At 58.1% G+C, this 24,471-nt stretch overlaps 1 protein-coding gene and 1 long non-coding RNA gene across 9 annotated transcripts in view; one reads left to right on the top strand and one right to left on the bottom strand.

Moving 5' to 3' along the window:
* Nucleotides 1-5,792: 5,792 nt before the first annotated feature.
* Nucleotides 5,793-24,471, bottom strand: part of COLEC11 (collectin subfamily member 11) — a 37,313-nt gene continuing 18,634 nt past the window's right edge. For 5 of the 8 annotated variants that reach the window (XM_087863892.1, XM_045788909.2, XM_087863893.1 and 2 more), the window contains 4 exons: nucleotides 12,892-12,963; nucleotides 10,590-10,643; nucleotides 6,553-6,648; nucleotides 5,793-6,394 (listed from right to left, as the gene is read on the bottom strand). In XM_087863892.1, coding sequence (XP_087720018.1) covers nucleotides 6,003-6,394; nucleotides 6,553-6,648; nucleotides 10,590-10,643; nucleotides 12,892-12,963 — 614 coding nt within the window. In that variant the 3' untranslated portion in view covers nucleotides 5,793-6,002. Of the gene's footprint in view, nucleotides 6,395-6,552; nucleotides 6,649-10,589; nucleotides 10,644-12,891; nucleotides 12,964-15,973; nucleotides 16,915-18,840; nucleotides 19,215-24,471 lie in introns of those variants that run through there. The other 3 variants (XM_087863890.1, XM_087863895.1, XM_087863894.1) reach the window with 3 other exon arrangements.
* On the top strand, nucleotides 16,933-24,107 carry LOC148109738 (uncharacterized). Its single transcript, XR_015725372.1, has 2 exons — nucleotides 16,933-18,024; nucleotides 23,641-24,107. It is a non-coding gene; the product is annotated as an uncharacterized LOC148109738 (long non-coding RNA).

A 24,471-nucleotide genomic window follows, 5' to 3' on the forward strand; every position in this document is an offset into this window, starting at 1 on the left:
GGCACCCCGGGCTCCGTGGACCTTGATAAGACGTGCTACTCCCCATGGCGGCAGCAGACGTGGGTCCCCGCCCTCGGAGCCCACGGCCTAGAGGAAGAGCGCTCGGTGAGGCAGGAACAGGGCAGTGGCCCCGACATGCGTGGTGCATAGCTGATGGCATCGCCCCCACCCTGCAGAGCAGTCGTGTCCTGGTCCACAGACAGAGAAACTGAGGCTCAGGAGGTAGGAGATTTATCCAAGGTCCTTGCGTCAGGAGGGGCTGAGCGGGAGCGGGAGCTCAGAGCATCCAGGTGGCCCCAAGCACATGGCCTCGGGGGCCTGGGGGGCGGCTAGTGCCATGTGGGAGCTGCCACCGTGCTTAGTTTCTTCACCAGGATTGGCCTGCCCTCCTCCCCTCCTGCACCCCAGCCTCTGTGATGAAACCACGCCACCTCCAGGAAGCTCGCGGGCCTCTGGCTGCTGCCCACGTCCTCAGGTCTGTGCTGACACGTGTGTACCCTTGCAGAGGGAATTCCTGAGAGCACAAGCCACATCTGTGCCTTGGTACCTAGCAGGTGGCACTTATTAAATAAGCATATGTGACCCCGTGACCCGGTTCTGATGTGTCCTTCACCCGTGACCCGAGTCTAGGCCCCGGCACAGAGAACAGCCCAGAGGGAGGCTCAGGGGCTAGCGAAGGCTGCCCGACCCACCTGTCCGCACCTGGAGCCCAGCTCCCCAAGTCTGATGTGCCTCAGAGCCACGGGATAGCCTGCGGCCACGTGGGTTCCAACTGCAGATCTGAGAGGGGCTGGGCGTCCGGACCTCTAACGCAAGGCAACACAGGGCAGCAGGTCGGGGCCACACCTGGAGAACAAGTTTCTGCAAGCCGCACCGTCCAGCCACTAGCTACTTAAAATCATATGTAAAATGTAAGTTAAGGGGCACCTGGGTGGCTCAGTCGGTGAATCGTCTGCCTTCTGCTCAGGTCATGATCCCAGGGTCCTGGGTTCGAGCCCCATGCCGGCCTCCCTGCTCAGCGAGGAGTCTGCTTCTCCCTCTCCTGCTGCCAATCTCCTTGCTTCTGCTCTCTCTCTCGCACTCTCTCTCTCAAATAAATTTAAAAAATAATAAAAATAAAATTTAAATTAATTTAATAAAAGTTAAATGAAATTTAAAATTTACGTCCTGTCTCACTAAATTTCACATGCTTGATGCCACCAGCGGCAGTGCGGAAACAGAGCCCTTCCACCATTGTGCACATGCTTCCAGACGGCTCTGCCGAGGGAGGAGGAAAACGAGAGTGAGCAGAGTGGTGGTCCCGGAGCAGCAGCCCCGAGCCAGAGAGGAGCCTGTCAGGGCCATGGGAGGGGGCGACAGCAGATCCGTTACCCAGAGGCTGGAGTTGAGAGCCGCCCGCGAGCACCTTGACTGCAGCCCAAAGAGAAGCCCAGGGCCAGAACGACCCAGCTAGCTCAGCAGCTCCCACGTTCCCGAGCCACAGAAACCGTGCAAGAAGGTACGTATGAGCTGCTGAAGTGCAGGGTCTTTTGTTACACACAGTGGATGGCTGATCCCGGCAAGGGAGGCTGCTGGGGGGGTGACGGGTGAGAACCGCTTGGGATGAGGGTGGCCCAGAGGCAGCGAGAACGGAGACTGGAGACACGGGCTCACCCCGCATCACGTGCTGCCTCCGTGCCATCTGTGCCAGTGGATGAAAGCAGGTGGGATGCCCCTCGGGGTCGCCGGGCTGGTACGGCCCCACCAGCATGGCCTGACAGGCACGCCAGGACACCACCGCCAGGAGCAGCCCGTTGAATCTGGGCCCCAAGGCAATGCTAGAAACTTCTGCCTTTGCAACGCACCTTGTGCCCCAACCTCCTCCCTGATGAGATGTGTGAGCTGCAGGACCCGCCCCGGCTCACAGTGCCTGCCGCACCTGCAGGGACAGAGAGAAAGGGACAGATCCAGCCTCCTGCCGCACCTGCAAGGACAGAGAGAAAGGGACAGATCCAACCTCCTGCTGCACCTGCAGGGACAGAGGAAAGGAATGGATCCAGCCCGCAGTTTGCCGGTCCTCTCAGGTGCTGCTCCCTCCTGTTCAATACACGCCAAACCCCGGGCTGACCACCTGCAATGTCCGTCCTTCTCCCACCGTCCTGCCAGGATGGACCTCTGTACTCATTTTTCCTGTGGGTGGCAGATTGCACACGTGGCCACAGTCCCCCACATCCCCTTGCTTCTCACACCACACGGTGGCCCCTTGAACCTGGACTCGCCGTAGGACTTACTTAGCCATAGAAGGCGACAGAGCCATGTTCCTCCTCCATGCTTAGGCCTCAGGAGCCCTTGTGTGCCCACTCTTGCTTTTTGGAACTGCCACGTTGTGAACACACTCAGGCTGGTCACTTGAGGATGAGAATCACAGCCTCCCAGCCGAGGCGTCCCAGACCAGCCACCCCCACCCCTCCAGCAGCTGTCAGGAGACACATGAGCCCAGCCCTGACCAGAAGAACCGCCCAGCTGGTCCCAGCCCGAATTGCTGACCCCTAGAATCAATGGGTAAAAACATGGTTACTGTTTGACATCACTAAGCTTTGGGTGGGTCATTACACAGCAAAGACTAACTGGTACAGTATGTTCAGTATATGCTCGTCCTTGGAAAGCAGTACTCCTCCCACCAGAGACACTGAAATCTGTGTGCTTTCCCAGCCTCCTTTACAGCTCGGGCACAGACACACACCAGCCCCCATGTGTGGTAGTTCTCTGAAATGGTGCCTCTGGATTTGTGCAGTGCACAACCTGTGCAGATGCACAAAATGACCCCAGAACACTACGTACCCAAACAGACCTGCCCCTCCAGACTCTGGAAGTGAGCCAGCGAGGAACCAACGCAGTGGCTACAAGCCAGCTTATATGGCAAGAGCGGCGGCAGCTGGCAGCAGCCGAGGGACCCAGCAGGCCCATCTGCAGCATGATTTATGGGCTCTGTTCCCTTCCACATGGCCCCCAGTGGCTCTCCAGTCTTTTCAAAATTCCTGTGAACTCCCAAAAACCTTTCAACAAATCTCCGTTCTGCTTAAATTAGTCAGACTCAGATTTTCTTGCTTACGGCTAATAAATACCTCCCACCCTTGGTTCGGATATGCTGGATTAAGTGGGTTGTGCCTGGTGACTGTCCCTCGGTCCTCACCTGCCACCAAGTCCCCCAAGGAAGCAAGGTGGGCACACTGTCCAAACAGTCCCCAGAGGTAGCCAGCCAGCACGGGCAGACAGCGAGAGCCATTGCTCAAGTCTGAGTGAGGCAGGAACAGGACACAGTGCTGCCCTGGGGAGAAGAATGATGCACAGTCTCGACACCTGTCAAGGACCCGAGCCTGCCCGGCAGAAACACCCCTGTGTCCTCTTCCCTATCTGGCCTGGACCAAGCTTTGGACGGGGACACTGAGACTGGAGATTAATCACATCCCCTTCCTAGAGCTTCTCTTCCTCTGCCACCCAGCAGCACGGGTTCTGCCCCTGCCTGGCTTTTGTCTGTGGCTCTCGATGGCCGCCACGCCGAGGAGGAGGAGGAATCACAAGGCTGAGGGTTTTCTGAAGGGCACGCACACCTGGGTCTGGGAGCCAGAGCCCCTCCTTCTTTCCCTCCCTGCCTGCCTGTCCTTTGTTCTGCAGTATCTCTCCCCCTGCCTCTAACTGCTCCCCGCACCCCTCCCCCACACGCACATGCACACGCACGCGCACACCGCACACACCCCCATCCTCAAGAATCCTTCAGCATCTGCGACACACCGACTCCCCACGTCCTTGCTGCAGACGCGCGTCCTCCTCCCGCCGCTAGATGGCAGTGTGGACCCGCGCGTCCGCGGCCCCGGCGGGGGAGGGGGGGCAGCCCGGCTCCGCGCCTCCGGCTCTGCCCACGCTTCCGCCGCAGCGCTCCGAAGAAATCAAGCGCGCCAGCTCCGCGGTCACGCCTCGGTGCGGCACCCCATGAGCCCGGCTCTCTCCCCAAGCAGGCCGCCTCACCCCTGCCTTGCGGATCAGACTGTGCGCTCTGAACAACAGGCCCCTTCTTGCGTGGTCGGGGAATTAAATAAGCGGCAATGGTCTGACCTGGTGCCTAGTTGTTGATCCCCCATCAGATTTGCTTTCGAACAACCCTAGTCCCGGACAGGAGCGCAAGCCGGCACAAAGGCGCTGTGTCTGCTCAGGGGACAGCTGACAGCAGGAGGCGACAGGAGGGGCTGGCCCGGAGGAGCTCCCTCCCCCCTCTCAGAGCTGGGGGGACAGGAGAGCACAATGGTGTTGCCCTTCTACCCCCCTCGCCTCCAAGTGAGGGAAGGGAGACCCCCAGGGGGCCAGGGCTCCCCCAGGACTGCACAGGAGCCAGAAGAGCCCTCGGGAAGGCAGGTGCACGCCTCTGACCCTCCCTGACACCAAAAGAGCAGGGGCTCTGTGCGGGGTGCTGGAAGGTCATTGCAAGGGCAGGGCAATGCCGTGAGGCTGTGCCCGCTCAGCTCGGGGCCCTCCCTGCCGGGCACTGCCCAACCACAGCCGCAGGCCCCCACGGACTGGACCTGCCCCTGGGCACGAGGGAGGCATCGGTTCGGTGAAAGGCGGGCCCCGAGGCATGGATGGGGAGTGCCGGGCTGCCCCACATCTTCCTGCCCCCGTGGGCAGCCGTTGGGGCTCCAGCAGGGGTCTGCTGCTTCATCCCCCTAGCACCCACAGTTACAGCCAGAGCTGGCATCCTGCCCATCCTGAGCTCCAGTCCCCACAGGGCACATGAAGAGGAAGAGGGAACTCTGTGTGTGTGTGTGTGTGTGTGTGTGTGTGTGTGTGTGTGCGCGCGCTCACGCGCACATGTACAGCAAGTGGGTTCAAACTCAGGGAACCCAAGCCCTCTGGAGTAGGCGGGAAGCATGCTGCCCCTCCCCCTGCTGGACGGTGACTGTGCCTGCCCATTGCTCTCGGAGGCTCTAAGCGGACTTGCCCTTTTGTCCAGAGGGGTGACCCAGGCAGAGACACTATTGTCGTCCACGGCAGTCGGCTACACAAACACCCTTAAAACCATGTTCCGGAACATCGGGCAGCCAGGGCCTCACTCACAAGACACGAGCAACATGTGTGGCCTCTGAAGAACTGCCCCCAACAACCCCCTTCCTGCCCCCACAACCCCGGCTGGATTTCTTTTATATGTGCCTATGTGTTGTATTCTTTGAAACATGAAGAAGTTTGGTTTTTACTAGAGAATCTGATGCACGAAAAGGAGAAGAATCACAGGTGACGTGGCGGCAGCTTCCAGACTTGCCTCCCGGTGTCCACACCCGGTGACATCCCCTCCCGAGCGCGCACGGGCCCTGGTGGGTCACCCCTCATGAACAGAGCGCCCTTGTGAGGGGACAGTGCACCACTTCCCAGATCAGGTCTTGCTCGCGGCTCTGAGGCTGCGGCCGCCGTGCAGAAAGCTGCCCCGTGGAGAGGCCCCCGGGGATGAGGAGCCCCACCCCGCCCACAACACCACTGCTTGTCACTTATGAACCCCAAGGAAAGTCCTGATCCGCAGGAACTGTCACTCGCCGACAGCGCCCACAGGGATAAGACACCGCGAGGACACGGCACGTGCCCACGTCAGCCGCGCAGAACTTCGGTTTCCTTCTCCCGAAACCTGCACTTCCGCAAGCAGAATGGTCCCTACCTAAATAACAGTGAAAAGGAACATACATTTGAATGTAATTTACAGGAACATTGGCCAAAGTGGGTTCTGCACGCAGAAATTAGCAGGAAGACAGTAACCGAAGACCCCACGACCATTGTCTGTACTCAACTGCGGCATAGCTCAAGCTTTTATTGCATAGTTGGGCAAAGGCGAGAGCGGTTCAGAGTAGCAAGTCCGTAACGAGCCCATGGTTACCAGACGCGCGCTGAGACGCGGTACTTCTCGCAACCACGCCCGGACACGCAGTCTCTCCCCCGCAGCGCCCGCCTCGAGGTGCGGGGGCCGGTCGCCCCGGGGCCACCGTTCACACGTGCTCCTTGTCAAACTCGCACAGGAAGTGCATGGTGACGTGGCAGGCCACGTCGTTCCAGCCGCCCGAGGCCACCATCTCCACGCAGTCCTCCTCGTCGTAGGCGTTGTTGGGCTCGCCGCTGCGCCACTTGTTGAAGGTCTGCATGGGGGAGCGGTCCGAGTACACGAACGTGCCCTCCCTCTCCAGGTCGTTGATGCCGATGAAGACGCGGGCCAGGCCGGCCTGCGCGATGTAGGCGGCCATCAGGCCGTTGGCGGCCTCGTCCTTGGGCATGCCCAGCGTGCCCCCGCGGCCCTGGCAGGACAGCTGTGCGTCCACGTACCTCTTCTCCTCCTTCACCAGCAGGTAGATCTTGCTGTCTGTCTCGCGCACGCCGGCGACAGCTGCGGGGGGGGGGCAGTGCTGGAAAGTGAGCACTCGCGTTTCTGTAAACACGCTCGGTGCGGGGCGCACACGCGAGACCCACGGACAGCGGGCGGACTAGCCGGCGGAGCCCCTCGTCTAGCGGGTGGGGGGAAGCAGGGGAACACTGAGAACATACCATTTTTTATGAATTTGAGCTCCGTCGTCAGCTGGGTGACCTGGTTGTCCATCTCGCCGATGGCCTTCCTCAGCTGGCTGCACTCGCACGGGATGCCTGCGGAGACCGCGCCCCGCGTTAGAAGACGCAACCCCGGACTGTGCCCCCACCCAGACAGAAAGCTGCTCCGCACGCGGACCCCGGAGGCCTTCGAGGCCCGGACAGCGATCCCGGGCTTCATCCCAAAGGCCAGGAGAAGCAGAAAGACGTCAGCAGGGCGGCGTCAGGACTGACCTGTTCTAAAATAGGGCTCTGGGTGGGTGGGAAGGAAGAGGGCAGGTGCGGGGAGACAGGTGGAAGGTGGGGTCGTGCAGCAGCTTGGAGGACGACGGGGCTCAGGGCAGCGACGTGCTGACGTGGAGAAGCCAGAACATCCGTGGACGGTGGGGCCCCCAGGGCATGAGGGTCCCTCACGCAGCGCTGTCAGGGGTCCTGGTGCTTCCGGGGCCCCGAGCTGCCTCCCGTGAGGAGCTGCACTTGTCGACACCCCCTCCCCACCGCAGCGGGGGACCCGGCCACTGCCAGCCCATCGCCTCCCCCAGGACAGGAGCACGTCCGCCCTGCACTGGCCCTACCGACAGCCCACACGCAGGACCCGCCTCTCTCCCCGCAAAGCCCACGGCGCTGAGCTCCAGCCGCACCTCCGGATTGAGCAGCCCCTGTGGAAGCCTGGGCCCGTCTTCCAGAATCTCCGCCCTCCTCCACCACTCAGAGTCCAGAACACCCTCACTTCTACGCGCACATCCCATCCACACTCGGCGGCCCCAGCGATGCTCAGGGGCCAGGGGGTGGTTCTGCAGCGGGAGTGCCTCTGAGACCAGTGTCACGTCCACACCCCCTGAGGCTGTCCAGGCTTCCTGGATTGCTCTCCGCAGTGACAAGTCGTGGGCTTTTTCCTCCGTGTCCTTTCAAAGAGTCCCTTGGCCTCCAGGCCAGCCCCACATGCCACCAGGTCCTCCTCCCCACGGGACTGGCCATGTCCAAGGTGGCCACGAGAGGCACTGCTGTCCGTCCCGTGACCGCACGCGGCCAATTTGATGCCCATTGGCCATTCCTCCTCCTCTCCGCAGTACTGACAGAGCCCTTCAGACAAGGGCTTTCTACGCAGACATCTCTTTCTTCCCCAGTTTCCAAGCTCCGAGCTTTCTCGGGGGCTACTGTCTGAATGTCACAAGCAGAATGAATTACAGCAAATGGAGACACAGTATGTGTGAGAGAGAGGGAAAGACAAGCTGATTCAGCAAGTGGATGCCGGAACGTGCTCGCAGATACGGCTGTCAGGAAGGGACGGTCAGGACCCAACCACCGTTCGCTCCAAGATCCCTCCACCTGTACCCCCCAGGGCCTGACGACAAGCTCACGGAGAGGTCATGAGAGCCTGAACGAGGGGCTGGTGCAGGGGCAAGACACAGGACAGCTGTGCAGATGGCCTGGGACTGTGAAGGACAGCAGGGACAGCATGGAACAGTGTGGGACAGAGGACAGTCAGGTGGGCAGAGAAACTGCCAACAGGACACAGAGGACAACACCCATGTGGGACACACCACATGAGCCGAGGGGTGGCTGGACCACCATGGGCAGCAGGACATGGTGGACATGCGCGAGGCAAGGGGACGGATAGGGCCAGACTGCAGGGGCCCCCAAGGTGGGCACGCTGCTGGGGGAGCCGTACGGAGGAGGAGAGGCAGCAGACGAGCTCCATGGAGAGGGGGCCATGACCGCGGGACAGCGGGCAGGGAGGCCACTGTCATCAGCACCAGGAAGCCTGGCCACGTCCACTGAGCAGCCAGGGTCCCCGGTGACCTTCTCGGGCTTCAGGCTGCAGGGAGCTACAAGGAGCTCTGGAGTGAGAAAGTACGGACGTGCTTCCCCGAGAAGTCGATGGTCAGAGGAAGGGGGAGGTGCTTAGAAATGTGCTTGGGGACAGGTGTATGGGAGCCCATCCTTGTAGTCCCTGGAAGGACGTGACAATATTCAGGTAGAGGGAAATCAAATACTGACACAGTCTACAAGAGGGGGTGACAGACAAGGAGAGAGTGGGCCGGTCATAGGTACTCCGTTTTCCACACCTCTGCAGTTTATTTCATGATTTACACGTTTTTCTCAAGTGCAATTTTCCCCATGTCTTGGTTATTCCAATAGTGCTGCTATGGCCATAGGGGTGCAGACACCTGTCTGAGTGAGTGTTTTGTTTCCTTTGGATGTATTCCCAGAAGTGGGGTCGCTGGATCACATGCTAGTTCTATTTTTAACGTTTTGAGGACCCTCCACACTGTTTTCCAGAGTGGCTTCGCCAGCTTGCATTCCCACCAACCGTGCACAAGGGCTCCCCTTTCTCGGCATCCTCACCGACACCTGTTAGCTCCTGTCTTTTGACAGCAGCCATTCTGACAGCTGTGAGGTGACATCTCATTGTGGTTTCGATTTGCATTTCCCTGATGACTGGAGATGTTGAGCGTCCTTTCATGTACCTGTTGACCTTTCGTATGTCTTCCTTAGAAAAGTGTCTATCCGGGTACGCTGCCCGTATTTAATTAGGTTGTCTGTTTTGCTATTGAGCCGTATGGGCTCCTTATACGTTTAGGATCAACCCGTCATCAAATGTTCGGTTTGCCAGTGTGTTTTCACTTCATTGGTGGTTTCCTTTGTTGTGCAGAAGCCTTTTCAGTTTGAGGTGGTCCCGCCCGCTTACTTTTCATTTTGTTGCTTGTGCTTCAGGGCGTCATATCCAAAAACGCACGACCAAGACCCACATCAGGGCGATTCACTCCTGTTTTCTTCCAGGAGTTGCATGGGTCTCAGGTCCTACATTTAGTTCTTTAGTCCATTTCTAGTTGATTTTTGTGAGCAATGTAAGGTGGGGGTCTAGTTTCGTTGTTTTCCGTGTGACAGTCCTGTTTTCCCAGCGCCTTTATGGAAGAGACCGTCTTCTCTCCACTGAGTGTTCTTGGCTCCCTTCTTAAATGTTAGTTGGCCGTATGTGCCTGGGTTTATTTCCAGGCTCTCGCTTCTGCCCCATCGGTCTGTGGGACTGTTCTTATGCCGGTGCCACCCTGGTTCGATTCCTGTTGATTTATGGTGTAGCTTGAAATCAGAGTGGGATGCCTCCTGCTTGCTCCACATTATAAGCCTAGTAAGAAATGGAAGCCCTTCAAGACTGTTACAGAGAGGAACAAAAACCAGCTGCCCGACCTACGTGTCCAGCCACGATGAATAGATTAATGAGTTGTGACGTGTATACAATGGAGTAATATTCAGCTGTAAACAATTAGGAAACCCTGTCATTTGTTGGTTTTTTGTTTTAAGATTGTATTTGTTCATTTGAGAGAGAGCACAAGAGAGAGCGAGCACAAGCAGGGGGAGCGGCAGGCCAAGGGAGAGGGAGACTCCCCGCTGAGCAGGGAGCCCGATGCAGGACTCGGTCCCAGGACCCCGAGATCATGGCCTGAGCCGAAGGCAGACGCTTCACCGACAGAGCCGCCCAGGCACCCCAGGGAACCCTGTCATTTGTGACAGCATGGATGGACCCGGAAGGCATTATTGTTGGTGATTCGAGTCACGCAGAGAAGGACAATCTCTGCAGGATCTCACGTCCATGTGCAGCGGGGGCGGGGAGCTGGGGGAAGGGGGCCAGCAAGTCAGGCCCCCGTCGTGAGGTAAATGCCCACCGGGGGTGCGAGTCACAACGTGAGGACCGCAGCTAACCCTCGGCGTGACACACAGGGAAGCTGGTAAGAGAGCAAGTCCTTGGAGTTCTCATCGCAAGGATAATTTTTTTTTCCTTTTCTCTTCTTTCTTTTCTTTTTATTGTGTCTACATGGAAAGAAGGATGTCAGCTGAACGTCTGGTGGCGATCCTGTCACAGTATCTGTAAATCAAACCATTGTGCTGAACACCTTAAACCTTTACAGTAATGTAGTCGATTATCTCGCAATAAAACTGGGCAAGAATACAATTTTTAATATGCTTTAAAAGCCCTTGCCCCCTGTATGCCATACCTGGTTCTCCGTTAGGGCCAGGGGGTCCCATGTCACCAGAATCTCCTTTTTCACCTGAAAGAGGAGAACAAGGTCAAAACAAGGTCAAGCAGAGGTGGGACACGTCACGTGAGCTTAAAATTGCCAAGGTTCACAATGTTATTTCCTCCATGTGTAATGTCCTAGGGTTTCCCGCGGGCCCCTCTTTGCTGTGAATACAGGGAGTTGGGTTCCACAGATAATTAATTCTTCAGGTTCTGTCAATGTGACGTGGAACATATGCCTATCACGAGACTTGAGAGATTACCCGACAATCCTTCTTCTGAAAAATCCCGGATGTGTCATGGAATAGTCTACAGATAGCATGTCATGTACCCTGAGCCCGAGTCAGTAACAACTAAATCTGACTCCAGCTCTCGCCCTGCTGACGGCAGGGAAACAGTGATGCTGGCCCCGGGGTGGACCTGGGCTCCTGCCCGGCCTGAGACGCAGACTCATGTAGACAGGACACGCCATGCAGTGCCCCCCCTGCCCCCCTGCCTCCCAGCTTATGAAACAAAGGGGTTGGACACAGTCGTGCTTTCTGGCTACTCTAAATTAGACAACAAGTCTGTTAAAGGCACATGAACGTTCCTGCAGCGTGCGCCTTCTCCTCCCCGAGACGACCTGAACGTCCCAGCCGGCGTGGGACGGGGAAGCAGCAGCGCCTCCTCTCTCCGTGGAATCCACCGCACCCGTCCCCATGGGGAGGAGAGAGCCTGCCGGTCCCGTCCACGCCATCCCTGTGACCCCCTCAGCAGCCTCGGGGCTTGGAGATGACTGGAAGCTCAGCCTGACCAGGACCCGGGAAGCAGATCACGTAAACCAAGCTAACGGAGGGGCTTGCGGGCATGCTGTCCCTCGGGGAGACGCCGACAGCTCCCCGGAGTGCACGTAGAACACGAGAGCACACACGTCCCTACTCGGAGGCCAACATGCGTTACGTTTCCCACAGCAGCTAAAAGGGGGCGACAACCCAAATCCCTACCAACAGATGCGTGAATAAAATGTGGTGTAGCAATGATTCAGCCTTAAGAAGGACATGAACCTTGAACACAGGCCGCCAAGTGAAATCAGTCAGACATCCGGGAATGACCGAGAATACTCCGATTCGTGCAGACTGGAATTAGAAGAGAGGTGACCACGGCTGAGAGGGGGACCAGGAGACCCCGCCTCACCAGGACAGAGCTCCTCTTGGGGGAACGAAAGCGCTTTGGAAATGGTGCTGCTGGACACTGCGAATGGACATAATGCCACTGACTTGTGCGCTCGAAAAGAGTTAAAATGGCAAATTTCATGTCATGACTATTTTACCACAATTTCTCAAAGCCTCTGTGAAGCGCCCCTTCCCCCTTCATACCACGCATATCTACGTGCTCCCCAGCGAGCGGGCCGTCCCAGCGGGGCTCCCCACGGGGTCGCCAGGAGTCGCTGGGCTGGCCAGTCTCCGTCACGCTCCCGGCCGAGGACCCCTTCCTGCCAGGGACGAGCCAAGGCCAGGGGGATGTGCGTGGCCATCCCTGGGAACAAACCGCCCGAACCCCCTCCCAGCTCAGCCCCCCGGCAGGTTAATGAGGCAGAAGAACTCCAGCGCCGGCCTTGGGCAGACCGCCCCGCCCCCTTCCCTGCCGCACAGGCTCAGCAGCGTTGCCAAGCACCGCGCCCCCCCCAGCCTTGGCCTCCCCATTAGCACCCAGGGGGAGGCGTGGGGACCTCCCCAGGATCGCTCACTGAAAGCTCAGGCCCGGAGACCCGGCACAGGCGCAGGACCACCAGGGGCCCCGAGTGTTTGCTGACCACATGGCCCGGAGCATACCCTTCTCTGCCTGGGCCTCCGTCTCCCGACCCGCCCACCCCTGCAGGGCTGTGCAGTCAGACGAGGTCACGAGAGACCCAGGCAAGGGCAGGTGTCTTGTCACTCGAGGGCTGCTCTCACCCCAGCCGTGGCCTTCCTGGGTCTGTTCTCGTGGAGAGCCACCCACAGATTCAAGAAGTCACTGAAGCTGGAGGTGGACAGACTGTTTCTGGAGCACCGTTCTTCCGTTACTCAAACGGGCTCAGCGTGTCATCAAAGTGGTTACGGAAGTGGCCGTGAAAGGTCTTGCCTAAGTAACCAGCCCCAGTTCTCCGCCGGGGTGCCCTGTGAATCCTGCGGGACAGGGAGCGCTCGCCCCACCCTGGGGGGCGCACGGCCAGCAGGCAGCACTGGCTCGTCGGCAGCCGTCCTAGAGCACCCGGGCCACGAGCCTGGGAGGGAATGGGGCAAGAAGTGCGTCGCAAATACCTTTAGAACCAATGGGACCAATTTTTCCATGGCGACCCACACTGCCCTTCTGTCCTTTGTCACCCATGTCTCCTGAAAAAACAACAAGATCAAAGTTGGTTGGTGCACAGGTAATTCGGTATATCTCCCGTTCAGCATCACACACGCGCACACGCACACACGCACACACGGGAGGGGACGGAGAGGGCAGAGCTCTTGTCTGAATCTGTTCCAGGTCACATATGTGATTGACCCCGGAAGGTCCTTCACAGGTCACTTGTTGAGAGATTCCCCAGAGGAAGACACGCCCCCGTAAAAGCCCCACGCACTCGGAGCAGAGGGGACGTGGGAGGAGACCAACGGCGCGTCCCTTAACCCGACCCCAGCCGAGGCCCCTCCTGCTGTGCGGTTACGTCAGCGGGGAGAGGCTGTCTGTCCGCCATCCCAGCCCGGGAGCAAGTCGAGCAGGCCACGCTCCATCAGGGGCACACGGGCTGCTCTCGGGAGCTGGGATACCCGCCAGCGGAGGTGCGCACAGTGACAGAGCCGTGGCTTGTCTCCTGGGAGAGGCAGGGAGACTGTCACACAGGAAGCTGGAGGAGAGGGGAGGGAGGAAATGGAGGGTCCAGGGAACACTTGGTCACACACTTCCTAGGAGCTAGTCCTCCAGCAGGCCCTGGTTACACACCAGCCGTCAGTCCCTTTGGCGCGGCTTGGAGAGTCGCCACCCCGTGCTGCCCCCTCGCCTCCTCACCTCCCCCATGCTGCCCGTCACCGCAGGCTGGCCCAGTGACTGTTCTCACGCCTTGAGCCCACCGGACTGTCCTTGCTGACCCGTGCACTAAGACCGAGAATGGCGGTCCTCACGCGTTCACAGAACAGATCACACTGGCGGGGGCATTTTCTCCAGCAAAGTGCTCTTAAACTCCTGGCACCCGCTCCTGCTTGTCTGCTGGTGACCACCACAGACCGCAAACCAAGCCAGCAAATATCAAATACACAGAGAACGCTTGGTAAAAGAAACATGCAGTCAGATTGAATTTAATAATATGAAACTAGATGAAATTCAGAGCCAGCAGCTCTGCAGGAGAAAGGGGACAGGAAGGACTTCGCGTTTTGTGCAGATAAGGCTTCATCCTGCTCTGACACCAACTCACGCCTTAAAACTGAGGACTTCCCGGCCAGGAGCCCTGAGCGTTGCAATATTCCCTAAATCAAGGATAGACAGAGGTCAGAGGACAGAACACAGGCTAACATGGAAACACACCCCTGTGACACACAGAAATGGCTGACACTCCCACAAACTTGCTCACAAAACACATTCACATCCACTCTCTTCCTTGGTTACAGAAGTGACTCAGTGCACAGACAAGGCCCCGAGGGTCTGAGGGCTCATCCAGGTCAAGTGCTCGGTGTGTGGCAGGACCAGGACAGAGCTGTGACCTGCTGATCTGAGACCCAGCGCCCCTTTCCTGGCACCACAGTGGGCAGAGGACCCCAGGGAGACCGAGGCCAGGCTGGCCCAGCCGTGACAGACACGACTCGGGCCACAGATCCCGTGACTGTGAGCTGTGCGTGGTGCCGGGGACACAGGGCGACAGGACTTAGACCAGCGGGGAGAGATGGGGAGCAATCAGACACCTGTAACAGGTGTATTGTAACAGGAGAGGCACTGTAAGGAGCCCTCGCGAGTGGGGGATGGAAGAAGGCATCCGAGGGGGAGGTGCACGCAAACCTCCAGGTGGGGAGTTAGAAGAGAACGACAAGACGGGATTCATGCTTGACACGCATGTGGCGACACCGCAGAGGGGCTGGAAAGGGGCGAGGACACCCGGTGGGGGAACAGGTGAGAGCTGGAGGCAGGTGCACTGGAGCAGTGTCTGGGAGGGAGGGGGAAGAAATGCCACATCTGAGAAGGGGTTAGGAGCCAGTGACGGTGACAGCGGGGAGGCGCCTGCACATGCAGGGGTGGGGAGAGGAGCAGGGAGTAGGCTGTTCCTGCGGGGACCTCTGCAGAAGGAGTATTCAGCAGGGCCTCAGTGGCTGGGTCTACAACAGGCCCCAGACCAGCAAGGTCAGGATAACTGAACACACGGGCGGCCTGGTGATGTCGCCCCACAGGAGAGGCAGGCCCGGGGGACCCTGCAGGGCATTGGAGGAGGGGGCGCCCACGGGGTCGGAGCTGCACAGTGAGACAGGTAGGAAGGGGCAAGCGTGAGGCCCTGGCCAGAGCAGGGTCAGCGGTTGAACAGTGCAGAGAAGCCTCGGTGGTGGGAGGCAGCCCCTGCAAAACCCCAACCGCACCAGCTTGGGTCCAGTGGTCCATGGGGGGCAGCGCTGTGAACCGGCTATCTGCACCCCCCATCTGCACCCTCGCCAGTGGGAGCCGGCCCTGCCCCCTCCACAGCCAGACCACCCTGAGTCACTGCGAACCGGCTCCAGTCTCCCCTCCTGCCACCGGGGTCCCCAGAACAGCCTCGCCCTCTTTAACCCGACTGGTGAACCACCAGAGCAGCCAGAGGGAAAGGGAACCAGGACAGACCGCTTTCAATCGACCCCCGAGCCTAGCACGCAGCTGGGCACACACTCGCCCCTGGGAACCGGGCGCCAGACAGCCTGCCATCGCTGCTGAGTGTGGCTGGTAGGGACACGTGCCAAGTATTCACCGCTGTGGAGGAACCGCTGCGGCCACAGGAGGCAGGGGTGAAGGGGGCAGGGGTGAAGGGGGCAGGGGTGAAGGGGCGCTACTTCATGCCGAAGGAAGAGCAGGGGCCACCAAGCCCTCCGCTGCCTCTGAGCCGCGGCCGGGAATGCCTCTGGGGCCCTCGCCCCCGGCTCAGCCTGTCTCGAGACGGATCCAGGGATTGGCACGCAGCTCTGCCCTTTGCGCCCAGCAGCTCTGACCCGGCAAGCCAGAGACGCAGAGCTGGCTTACTCCAGTACGCGACACGGCCCTCCAGACATGCAAGCGCTGTGCTCTCTGCAGTGCTGCCTCCAGCCTGCCCACCCCGGCTGGCCTCTTCCTCTGGGCGTAGTCTGTGCTGTCTGGTCCTCCGACGAGTGACCCCCCACCCAGGCTGAATGCCCCCCATGGCCTGCTTACCGTCACCTCCCTCAGGGGCCTGAGGGGTGCTCCCTCCAGTGCTGGAGCCCTGACCCCCTGTGATTGGGGCTGCAGGTGGGCCTTGGCAGGTGAACAGGGTTCGATGAGGTCACTAGGGGCCCCAGCGTGGGACTGGTGCCCTTGCACCAGGAGAGACGCCAGAGCTCGCTGTCTCTCTCCGGCACCGGAGAAGACGGCCATCTCCAGTCCGGGACAAGCTCCTCAGCAGAGCCCGGCCAGGACGGCACCCGGATCTCGGACTTGCAGCCTCCGACACCGTGAGAAATGCAGGTCTGCTGTTGCAGCGGTCCTGGGGTAGCACTCTGCTGTGGCATCCCGGCCGACCGAGTCACCTCCCTTGTCCCAACGCTCGTGCCCACTGACGAGGTCAGAATCCCAGAGCTGACTACAGTGTCTCTGCCCAGCTGCTTGCAAACAGCGTTCTGCAGAAAATCAACGTTCCTGGGATGCGGACACTGCTCTCCGTGCTGTTCCAGGCCCCGAGTGCCCACTACAGGGCAGCCCTCTTTCCTAAGCCTTCTTCCAAACGGCTAAGCTGTCTGTTCCCTGACTCTGGAGCGTGCCCCCTTCCTGGGGCCCTGGCATGGATCACGAGTGCTGGAGAAGTTGGGCGGAACCGCAGGATAAAGGTCAGGAGGACCTCGCTGTTTATGCCTTTCTAATGTTCATGTGTCCCCTCGAGGTCCTTCTGTTGTTTTCACTCAGCGGTCAGCAGCAGTCGGCTGTGACAGTCTGTGTCCCGTCCTCATGGGGAAACTCAGACTGAGTGAGTACAGCACAAGTCCATACGGTGCTCGATGGAGACAGTGCCCAGAGCAGGAGGCATTGGCCCAGACCGTCCAAGCAAACCCTAGCTTCAGATGGGAAGACAGAGACCCAGAAAGACCCAGAGGCTGGCACCCGCACGAACCAGCTGGAAGGACTGTTCCCAACACACGCCCCCCCCCCCCCCCGAATTCCCACAGGACAGAGGCAGGGTTGCCAGAGCCCGGAGAATAAAGGAATGTGCCTTCCCACTCAAAAGCCCGAGTACACACCCTGGCTGTGAGTGTGGACCTGTCACGTGAACAAAGAGTCTGCTGTCCGCCAGGAAGACTCTAGAAAGGTAGGAGGGAAGCTCTTCTCCCTGAGGCCCCGGCAGAGAGAAACTCAGCAGGAGACCTGCCCCCCTTCTCCCACCCAGACAGCTCCTGCGGCCGAGCACACAGTCGGAGGAGAGCACTGGACCAAGACACCGGTCCTCAGAAGCATAGCAGGTAAAACGCCTTCCCCGCCTGCACAGAACGATTGATTACTGGGCCATTTCATGGGCGGAGGGCTGCCGTCGGAGTCCAGCACGCTCCCTGCTGTGTGAGTAAGTTATAACCCGAGACGACTTGAGAGCAGCTGAATCGCACAGCCAAACCTTAATGCCATGTGCCATCTGTCTCCAGCAGGTGCCGAGCCCAGCTCCTGCCCTTGGAGAAGAGTGGGACCCTGGCTGGGGCGTTCTGAGGACAACCGGAGGCCTCACAGAGCAGGGTGACGGAGGCGGTCACTGAGCTTGACCAGGAGCCGGCCACTCGGCACCCTGGTCTCAGCAGCCTCCCGAGCCCCAAAACGATAAACATCCGTGTTTAAGCAGCCCCGTCTGTGGGACTTGTTACGGCAGCCCTAGCAGACTAGGACACTTTCTCTGCCCACAAGAGAAACAAAATCAGAGAGGCCAAGCGACCCACCTCAAGTCACACAGTGCTCGAGTGAAGACTGTGGTTCCGTGACCCAGAGCACGGACTCGCAGTCAGGCAGACGATACCCCAGTCCCAGGCCGTTGCCCATGCAACCTTGGACATGTTGCCACCTGCTCTGAGCCTCAGCGTCCTCGTCTGTAAAGAGGCATCAGAGTGCTGGTCACCCGGATCGCCACAAATCCCGCACTGTGGCTGAGAGCAGTGGCGTCTTCCTGGCACCAGGGACGCTCTGCATAGAGCCAGTCACAGCAGGAAGGCCGCATTTCCAAGAGCCGGCTGAACGCGGGCTGCAGGCTTGTGGTAAGACAAACACCCCCGGGGCTGTGTCGCTGGAGGCTGAGGACACTTGGCCAGTGGGGAGCTGGGACAGCCCCGCCTTACCTACCCCCAGACGGTCCCTCTTCCTCTAACAACGGCCTCTTCCACCGGGCCCCACAGGCCCTGAGACATGGAAGACCTGGTCGTGCCACACGCCACAGCAGCCTTACAGGAGGGCCGTGTGGGGAAGGGCGGGGCCTGAAGGGCGGCCAGAGACCCCACCCCTCTGCTGCACGGCTCCGCCCCACGGCACACCTGCTCTGATTGAGCAGACCAAGAAGAGGCGCCGGTCGCTGGGGCTGGGCAGTGTATACACGCTGTACACTCGTGTGTGCACACATACACATGTGCTCATGTGCGCGCATGTATACACGCTATGTGCTCGTGTGCACACATGTATGCACGTGTATACACACTATGCGCTCGTGTGCACACATACATGTGTACACGTGTATACACTCGTGGGTGCACACACCCATACATGCCAATGCACATACAGCTATAAACACGTGCCCCTGCGTGTGCACACACATGCATGCAAACATACCTGCACCTGTTCACATGTACACACATACAAGCACACACATACGATACACACACACGTGTGTACAAACGTACCTTTTATCCTCACATTACTTGAGGTTGTAAAGCTGGTAAGCACGAGCTGGGTTTGAGCGCAGACCGCCAGGGCACCCAGGAGCTCCCCGCAGCCCCCTGCACACTCGCCCCCGCCATACGTAGCCCTTACACACTGACCCACGGCTGGGGTGGCCGTCACTCCCAGTGGGAACGTTCTACCTCTTGGTGTGTTGGAGAAGAAAAGATGAGAACCATTCAAATCCCCTGAGACTGTCAACACATTATAGCCATTCCAGGTAGTTTGCGTAGCTGACTTGTTTTTACTTGCAGACATTTCTTGGGAAGTCGCCCTTGGGCAGGAAAGTATTGTGGTTATGAACCCAGAGGCTCTCACAGGAACACGAATCAGAACAAGAGCTCTACTGCCTTCCTCCTGCTTCCAGGAAGGTCTTCTTGCTCCTCCAGATGGCAGGAAGCTTTCTGCAAAAAGCAAACAAATGTCCCTCCCTGGGTTGTAGGAGCTGATTGGAAATGCACCAGACACACTTAGATCCCATCCCCCTGAGTCTGATGAGCCCCCCGCCGAGGCTCCCCAGGGAGCCGGGAGCTGATGTAATGCCCCTCCTCCTCCCATCGCACTAATGAGAAGTGTGCGAGAACACGTCTGTCCTCCAGACACACACAAGGAAGGAAAGAACGGGAGCAGCTCACAGCAGGCAGGTAATTCTTATTAATTTTAATGAAGATCTCACACAGTCCTTTGAAGAGGAGACCGGGCAAAAAGAGCACTCAGAATTCAGCTTCCCCAGCGATTTTTAACGAAGGGTAATGTGCACATTGCAGAGCCCAGAAAGCCTGTCACTGACGTAGGGTCACCCTCCACCTCCACGTGCCGGGAGAGTCCCAGCTTCTAAGACAAGTGGCCCAGGGGCCTCCCTAAATCTTGTCTTAGCAGCGTGTCCGGGGACGAGGAGCCTTGCACGCGGAGGTGAGGCACGTAGCAGGCTGTGTCAGCAAAGCCCACTTTGTGCTGTTGCCACAGAGCCTCGCGGGCTAGAAACGTGGCAAGTATTCTTATTTCAGTAAAGGACAAAGGACAGCAGGAGGTTTCTGCAGACCCTCCGGCCTGTCTCTGTTATTTCAGAAAAGGCATCCATCAGCTTGCACATGCTTTCTCGTGCTCGAGTTCCCCGGCGGGGGGCTGCTCCGTGGGCTGACCTGAGACCCCCCAGCACACAGCACATCAGCCCAAGAGGCCGTCTCTCTCGCAGCCTGACCCACATGGACACAGTTGCTCTTGGTGGAGCCGCCAGGCAAGGGCGTGTGGATGCTTACGGCCGCTCACCGCCCACCTGCAGCGCGGGCCCCGCGGCAGCATCGCAGGAACAGCACCTCTGGGCGCCCGCTGCTGGCTGATGGATGCCCGCATCTCACCCTCCCTCTGAACCTGCATCTCAGTGAGAGCCCAGCTGCTTCCCATGCTCCACGATCGGAGAGGCATGGGTGGATCTGAGCCTTGCGGTCAGCAGACTGCAGAGAACCCAGCTCGCCGTGGCCACACTGAGGCTCCAGACCTGCCCTCTACCGCCTGGCGCGGGGGCACGCGTATGCACCCTTGGGACCCTCAGCACGGTGCATGGGCCACCGCAGATCTCAAAGATATTCCAAGATACTGAACTTCAAGGTATTTTTCAACCGATCAAGGGCCTTCCAAGGGCCACAGCTCACCCGAGGCCCTGGAGTCCCCAAGACGAAAATGAGTATGCCTGCCCCAGTGGCCCATGACCTTGCACGGAGCCCAGTGTGTAAAGAAACGGGCACAGCAGGCCTGTGGCATACCATGCCCACTGCACACCTGTCAAGACTTGCCATAAAGGGCCGGTCACTAGTAGGGCCACTCCCCAAGGACCCCAGGGGAACTGTCCCCCAGGCCTCAACGCCAGGAACAGTTTGTGCGTCTAAACAGCTGACGGATTCTGAGCCCCTTGGTCTTCACGCCCGGCAAAACCCTAAGAGGAGGTGGCAGGGCAGGAGGGTCCGCAACGTCCCCGCACCCCCCACGCTGCTACACTTGCCCTGCTTCCCAAGGAAAAGAATAAGTTAGAGAACCACTGATGTAGGTGGCCAAGTCTTCCTGTGCCACCAACGGGAGGACTCGTGCCACCAAATGCCCAGGACCTCACAGCATGAATTTCACTGAAATAACCTCATCTGACACATACAGATAATATTTTTTTCTTGTCCAAAATTTTCTATCTCGGCTGAAATGCAATATGTGGTCTTTTAAACAGAGCATGAAAGAAACAACAAAGAACAGGGAGGAGAGGAGGGAGAGCAATTAGCTGTAGAGGCAAAGGGCGAGGGAAGTGCCGGCCGAGCCCACAGCAGCCTAGGGGAGGAAGCACCGGCCCAGCTCCAGGAGACCCGCAGCACGGGGCCTGCTCGGCCAGCTCCTGCGGGTGGTCGGGCAGTAGGTGGGGAGCAGGCTGGTTGCAAGTGTCCCTCCCCCACTTCCAGCAGCCCGTGCGGGAGGAACTCTCTCCCCTGGGAAGCAGCAGGCCCCACATCAGCAGCTCCTGCTGCCCTTTCACAGGCCCCAGAAGTGAAGGAAGTGAGTTCCTCCAGGATGCGAAGGAGGGACTGACACAGAAGATTTGGGGCTGCAGATCCATCCAGTTCCGGGACCTCCCAAAAGGGCGGAAGCCCTGCTCTAGGGCATTTACGGAAAGGGACCCTCTGCACCCAGAGGGAATCACCCAGAGAACGTGCCAGAAGGGCAGGAGGCTCAGGGGTGTTGCCAGAACTCACACAACCCAAGGCCATGGAGCTTCAAATGAAAAACGTGGGTTGGAAGAAGTTGAGGGCAAGACTCTACATATGATCATTTTTGCAGCTGTCAGACGAGATGCTGGAGGGAGGCTCTGAGCCCCGCAACAGCCCCCATGACGCTGTGTCCAAGCAGGAGCACCTCCAGAAGGGAGCGGGAGAGCCCACTGCCTGGGGCCCAGGACCACGAGGAGACGTGCCCTGGTTGGCGGAGTCAGAGCACTGCTGAGGAAGCCCATGCTGGGGCGAGCGGGTATCTGCAAAACACCAGCCTCCCCTGCCCAGTGAGTCTGCAGGGCCTGCAGTGCTGTCTTCCGATGGGAAGCATGGTTCCTGCCCTGCTATGCACTTGGGAGCTCAGCAGGCGCCCCCCCCCCCTCAGCCCAGCCACAGCTGCCTGAACAGGGGCAGTGACGTGGGCTCGGGACACCCCCCAGCTGTGGCAGCAGCCCCACCCGGGTTCTCCCCACAGACGGGCGTGCATCCCAGGAGCCATCAGCCGGCAGAGCATCCTGCAGCAGGAAGGTTCCTGATGGGACACAGAGACTGCAGGGAGCGGCGAGGTGGCACGTGGAGGAAGGGGCCGACGCAGGACAAGCCAGAGTATGTAAACGCAGAGAGCAAGGCTGGTGAGCAATTCCAAAAACAGAGCGATCCCGAAATACTGAAGGGAATGCCTCACACTCACTCATACACCAGCAACACCAGGAACAGGAGCTATTAGTCCTCTAACAATTTCATAAAGAGTATCGCTGGTAGAAATAACCGTCACAAAATAAAACTGACACTGGCTGAAACTACACAAGGAAAAACCCACCAGGAACTAAAAATCGATGGGAGAGCCTCTATACAATTGAGAACCGAGCGTTCCAATCAGGTGATCTGACCCAGCGCAAATATGGATACAGAAGAAAGCTCAGGGGCGCCTGGGTGGCACAGCGGTTAAGCGTCTGCCTTCGGCTCAGGGCATGATCCCAGCAATCTGGGATCGAGCCCCACATCAGACTCCTCCACTAGGAGCCTGCTTCTTCCTCTCCCACTCCCCCTGCCTGTGTTCCCTCTCTCGCTGGCTGTCTCTATCTCTGTCGAATAAATAAAATCTTTAAAAAAAAAAAAAAGAAGAAGAAGAAAGCTCAGCATGGCGGGAGCGATAATCAGTAGAATGTGATACATATTTTTAAAATAATAAGTTCTAGGGGCGCCTGGGAGACTCAGTCGGTTAAGCATCTGCCTTTGGCTCAGGTCATAATCCCAGGGTCTTGGGTTCAAGCCCCACATCGGGCTCCCTGCTGAGCGGGGAGCCTGCTTCTCCCTCTGCCCCTTCCCCTGCTCTCTCTCTGTCTCTCTCTGTCTGTCTCTCTCTCTCTCAAATAAATAAATAAATAAATATTTTTTTAAAAAAGCTAAAAATAATAATAAATTTTAAAAATCTCTCAAGGAGTCCAGTACTGTTTACATGGAAAAAATGATTGTAACAAAAATAATTTCTGAAAAATGAAAAAGTCCACAGTCCATTTGCCCATGCCCTAAAACCAGGCAAGTCCCAGACCCCCAGGTTCTGCAACGCTCACGACTCTGCTGGAGTGAGGAGCCTTCTGGAAGCTACAGATGTTGGCGACTGGACGTCAGGAACAGCACACCTGAGCAGTGGCTGTGATCCGCTAAACCCGGGCTGAGCGGGAAAGCCTCCAGGTGAGAGGAAAGCAGGGGAGGGGGGACAGAGGGCAGGAGAACTCCGAGGCCGCACAGCTCCCGCCCCACGCCACAGAGAAGCCACGGGAGCTGAGGTCATCCTTCCTGGGAGCTCTCCTGCAGGGGGCTGGGAGCGGGACTTCTGAGGTCGCCCACAGCTCTCCACAGCCGCTGGGCCGGGAGCGCCGAGTCAGCACGTGGGCAGCTGCGGGAGGCGGCCAGAGGCTGCACACCTGTGCCCTGGCCACAAAAACCGTGCTGACATCGAAAATCAGCACACGCTCTTTGCCGGGAACACCGAAAACACAGAAAGGAGCAACACAGGAAACGTCAATGCCTATAACCCTACAACCCAGAAATATCTACTGCGAATGTTGTGGTTTATTGCTTTCCCATCCTTTCTCTGTCTTTGTGTAAATATTTTAATCAGTCGTGTCTGTTCTCGTCTCCTGTTTTTTTTCTCTTCCATGTTTCACGTCATGGCTAATCCCCTTCTTCAAGATCGACCCAAAAAGGATACTTCCGACATTTCTGCATAACTGCTTCCACTGTTCCTCAATCCAAGTACATACACTTGGGTTGCTGTGTTCTCTACATCCTGCACTTAGCGAAGACCCCAAACCAGAGCTGCTCATTTTGGCAGTGGTGGTGCCAGACCCCAGGAACCCAACACTCGCGGACCAGGAACTGATGTGTTCAGAGGGAGTCGGGCTGGTTAACCGGCAGGGTCCAGGGTCCAGGCTCCTCTCTCCCGCCCCAACCCCACAGAGGACTCCACGCTAGAACACGCCGCCCAGGGTGGGATTTTACGTCACCCATAGATATTGGGCATGCACTGAAATGACCTCACAGCATGAAAAATGGCGACACTGAAATTTGACATGAAATTTAAGAAGTAGGATGCAAATTTATGTGAACAATACAATTATAACAACGCAAAAAAAAAAAAAAAGCACAAAAAAAGGAAATATACTAACATAAGTGCCAATCTCTGAATGATTTTATTTGGGATGATTTTCTCACCACTCTAGGTACATAAACTTTCTATCACGAGCATATGTTTGATAAATTTGAAACAAGGCAGCTACTTAACGAAGGTAGGACTTTACTGCCACGTGCGCGCTGAGCTCAAACATCATTACTTTGAAACAGCATCAGTGAAATAGGACCGTGAAGTGAATCTGTGACCGCCTAGAGTAGGGGAGCCATCTACTTCCCGACTGCGAAACATAAAATCGTCCACACAAAAAGGTAGAGGAAACTCCGTTTTATCACTGTGTAAATTTCATAATTAGTTCAGTAATAAAGTGACACGATTTACTGACAGCAATT

This window comes from Ursus americanus, chromosome 7 (assembly GCF_024610735.1).
Source record: "Ursus americanus isolate L20-20 chromosome 7, mUrsAme1.1.p, whole genome shotgun sequence".
NCBI lineage: Eukaryota > Metazoa > Chordata > Mammalia > Carnivora > Ursidae > Ursus > Ursus americanus.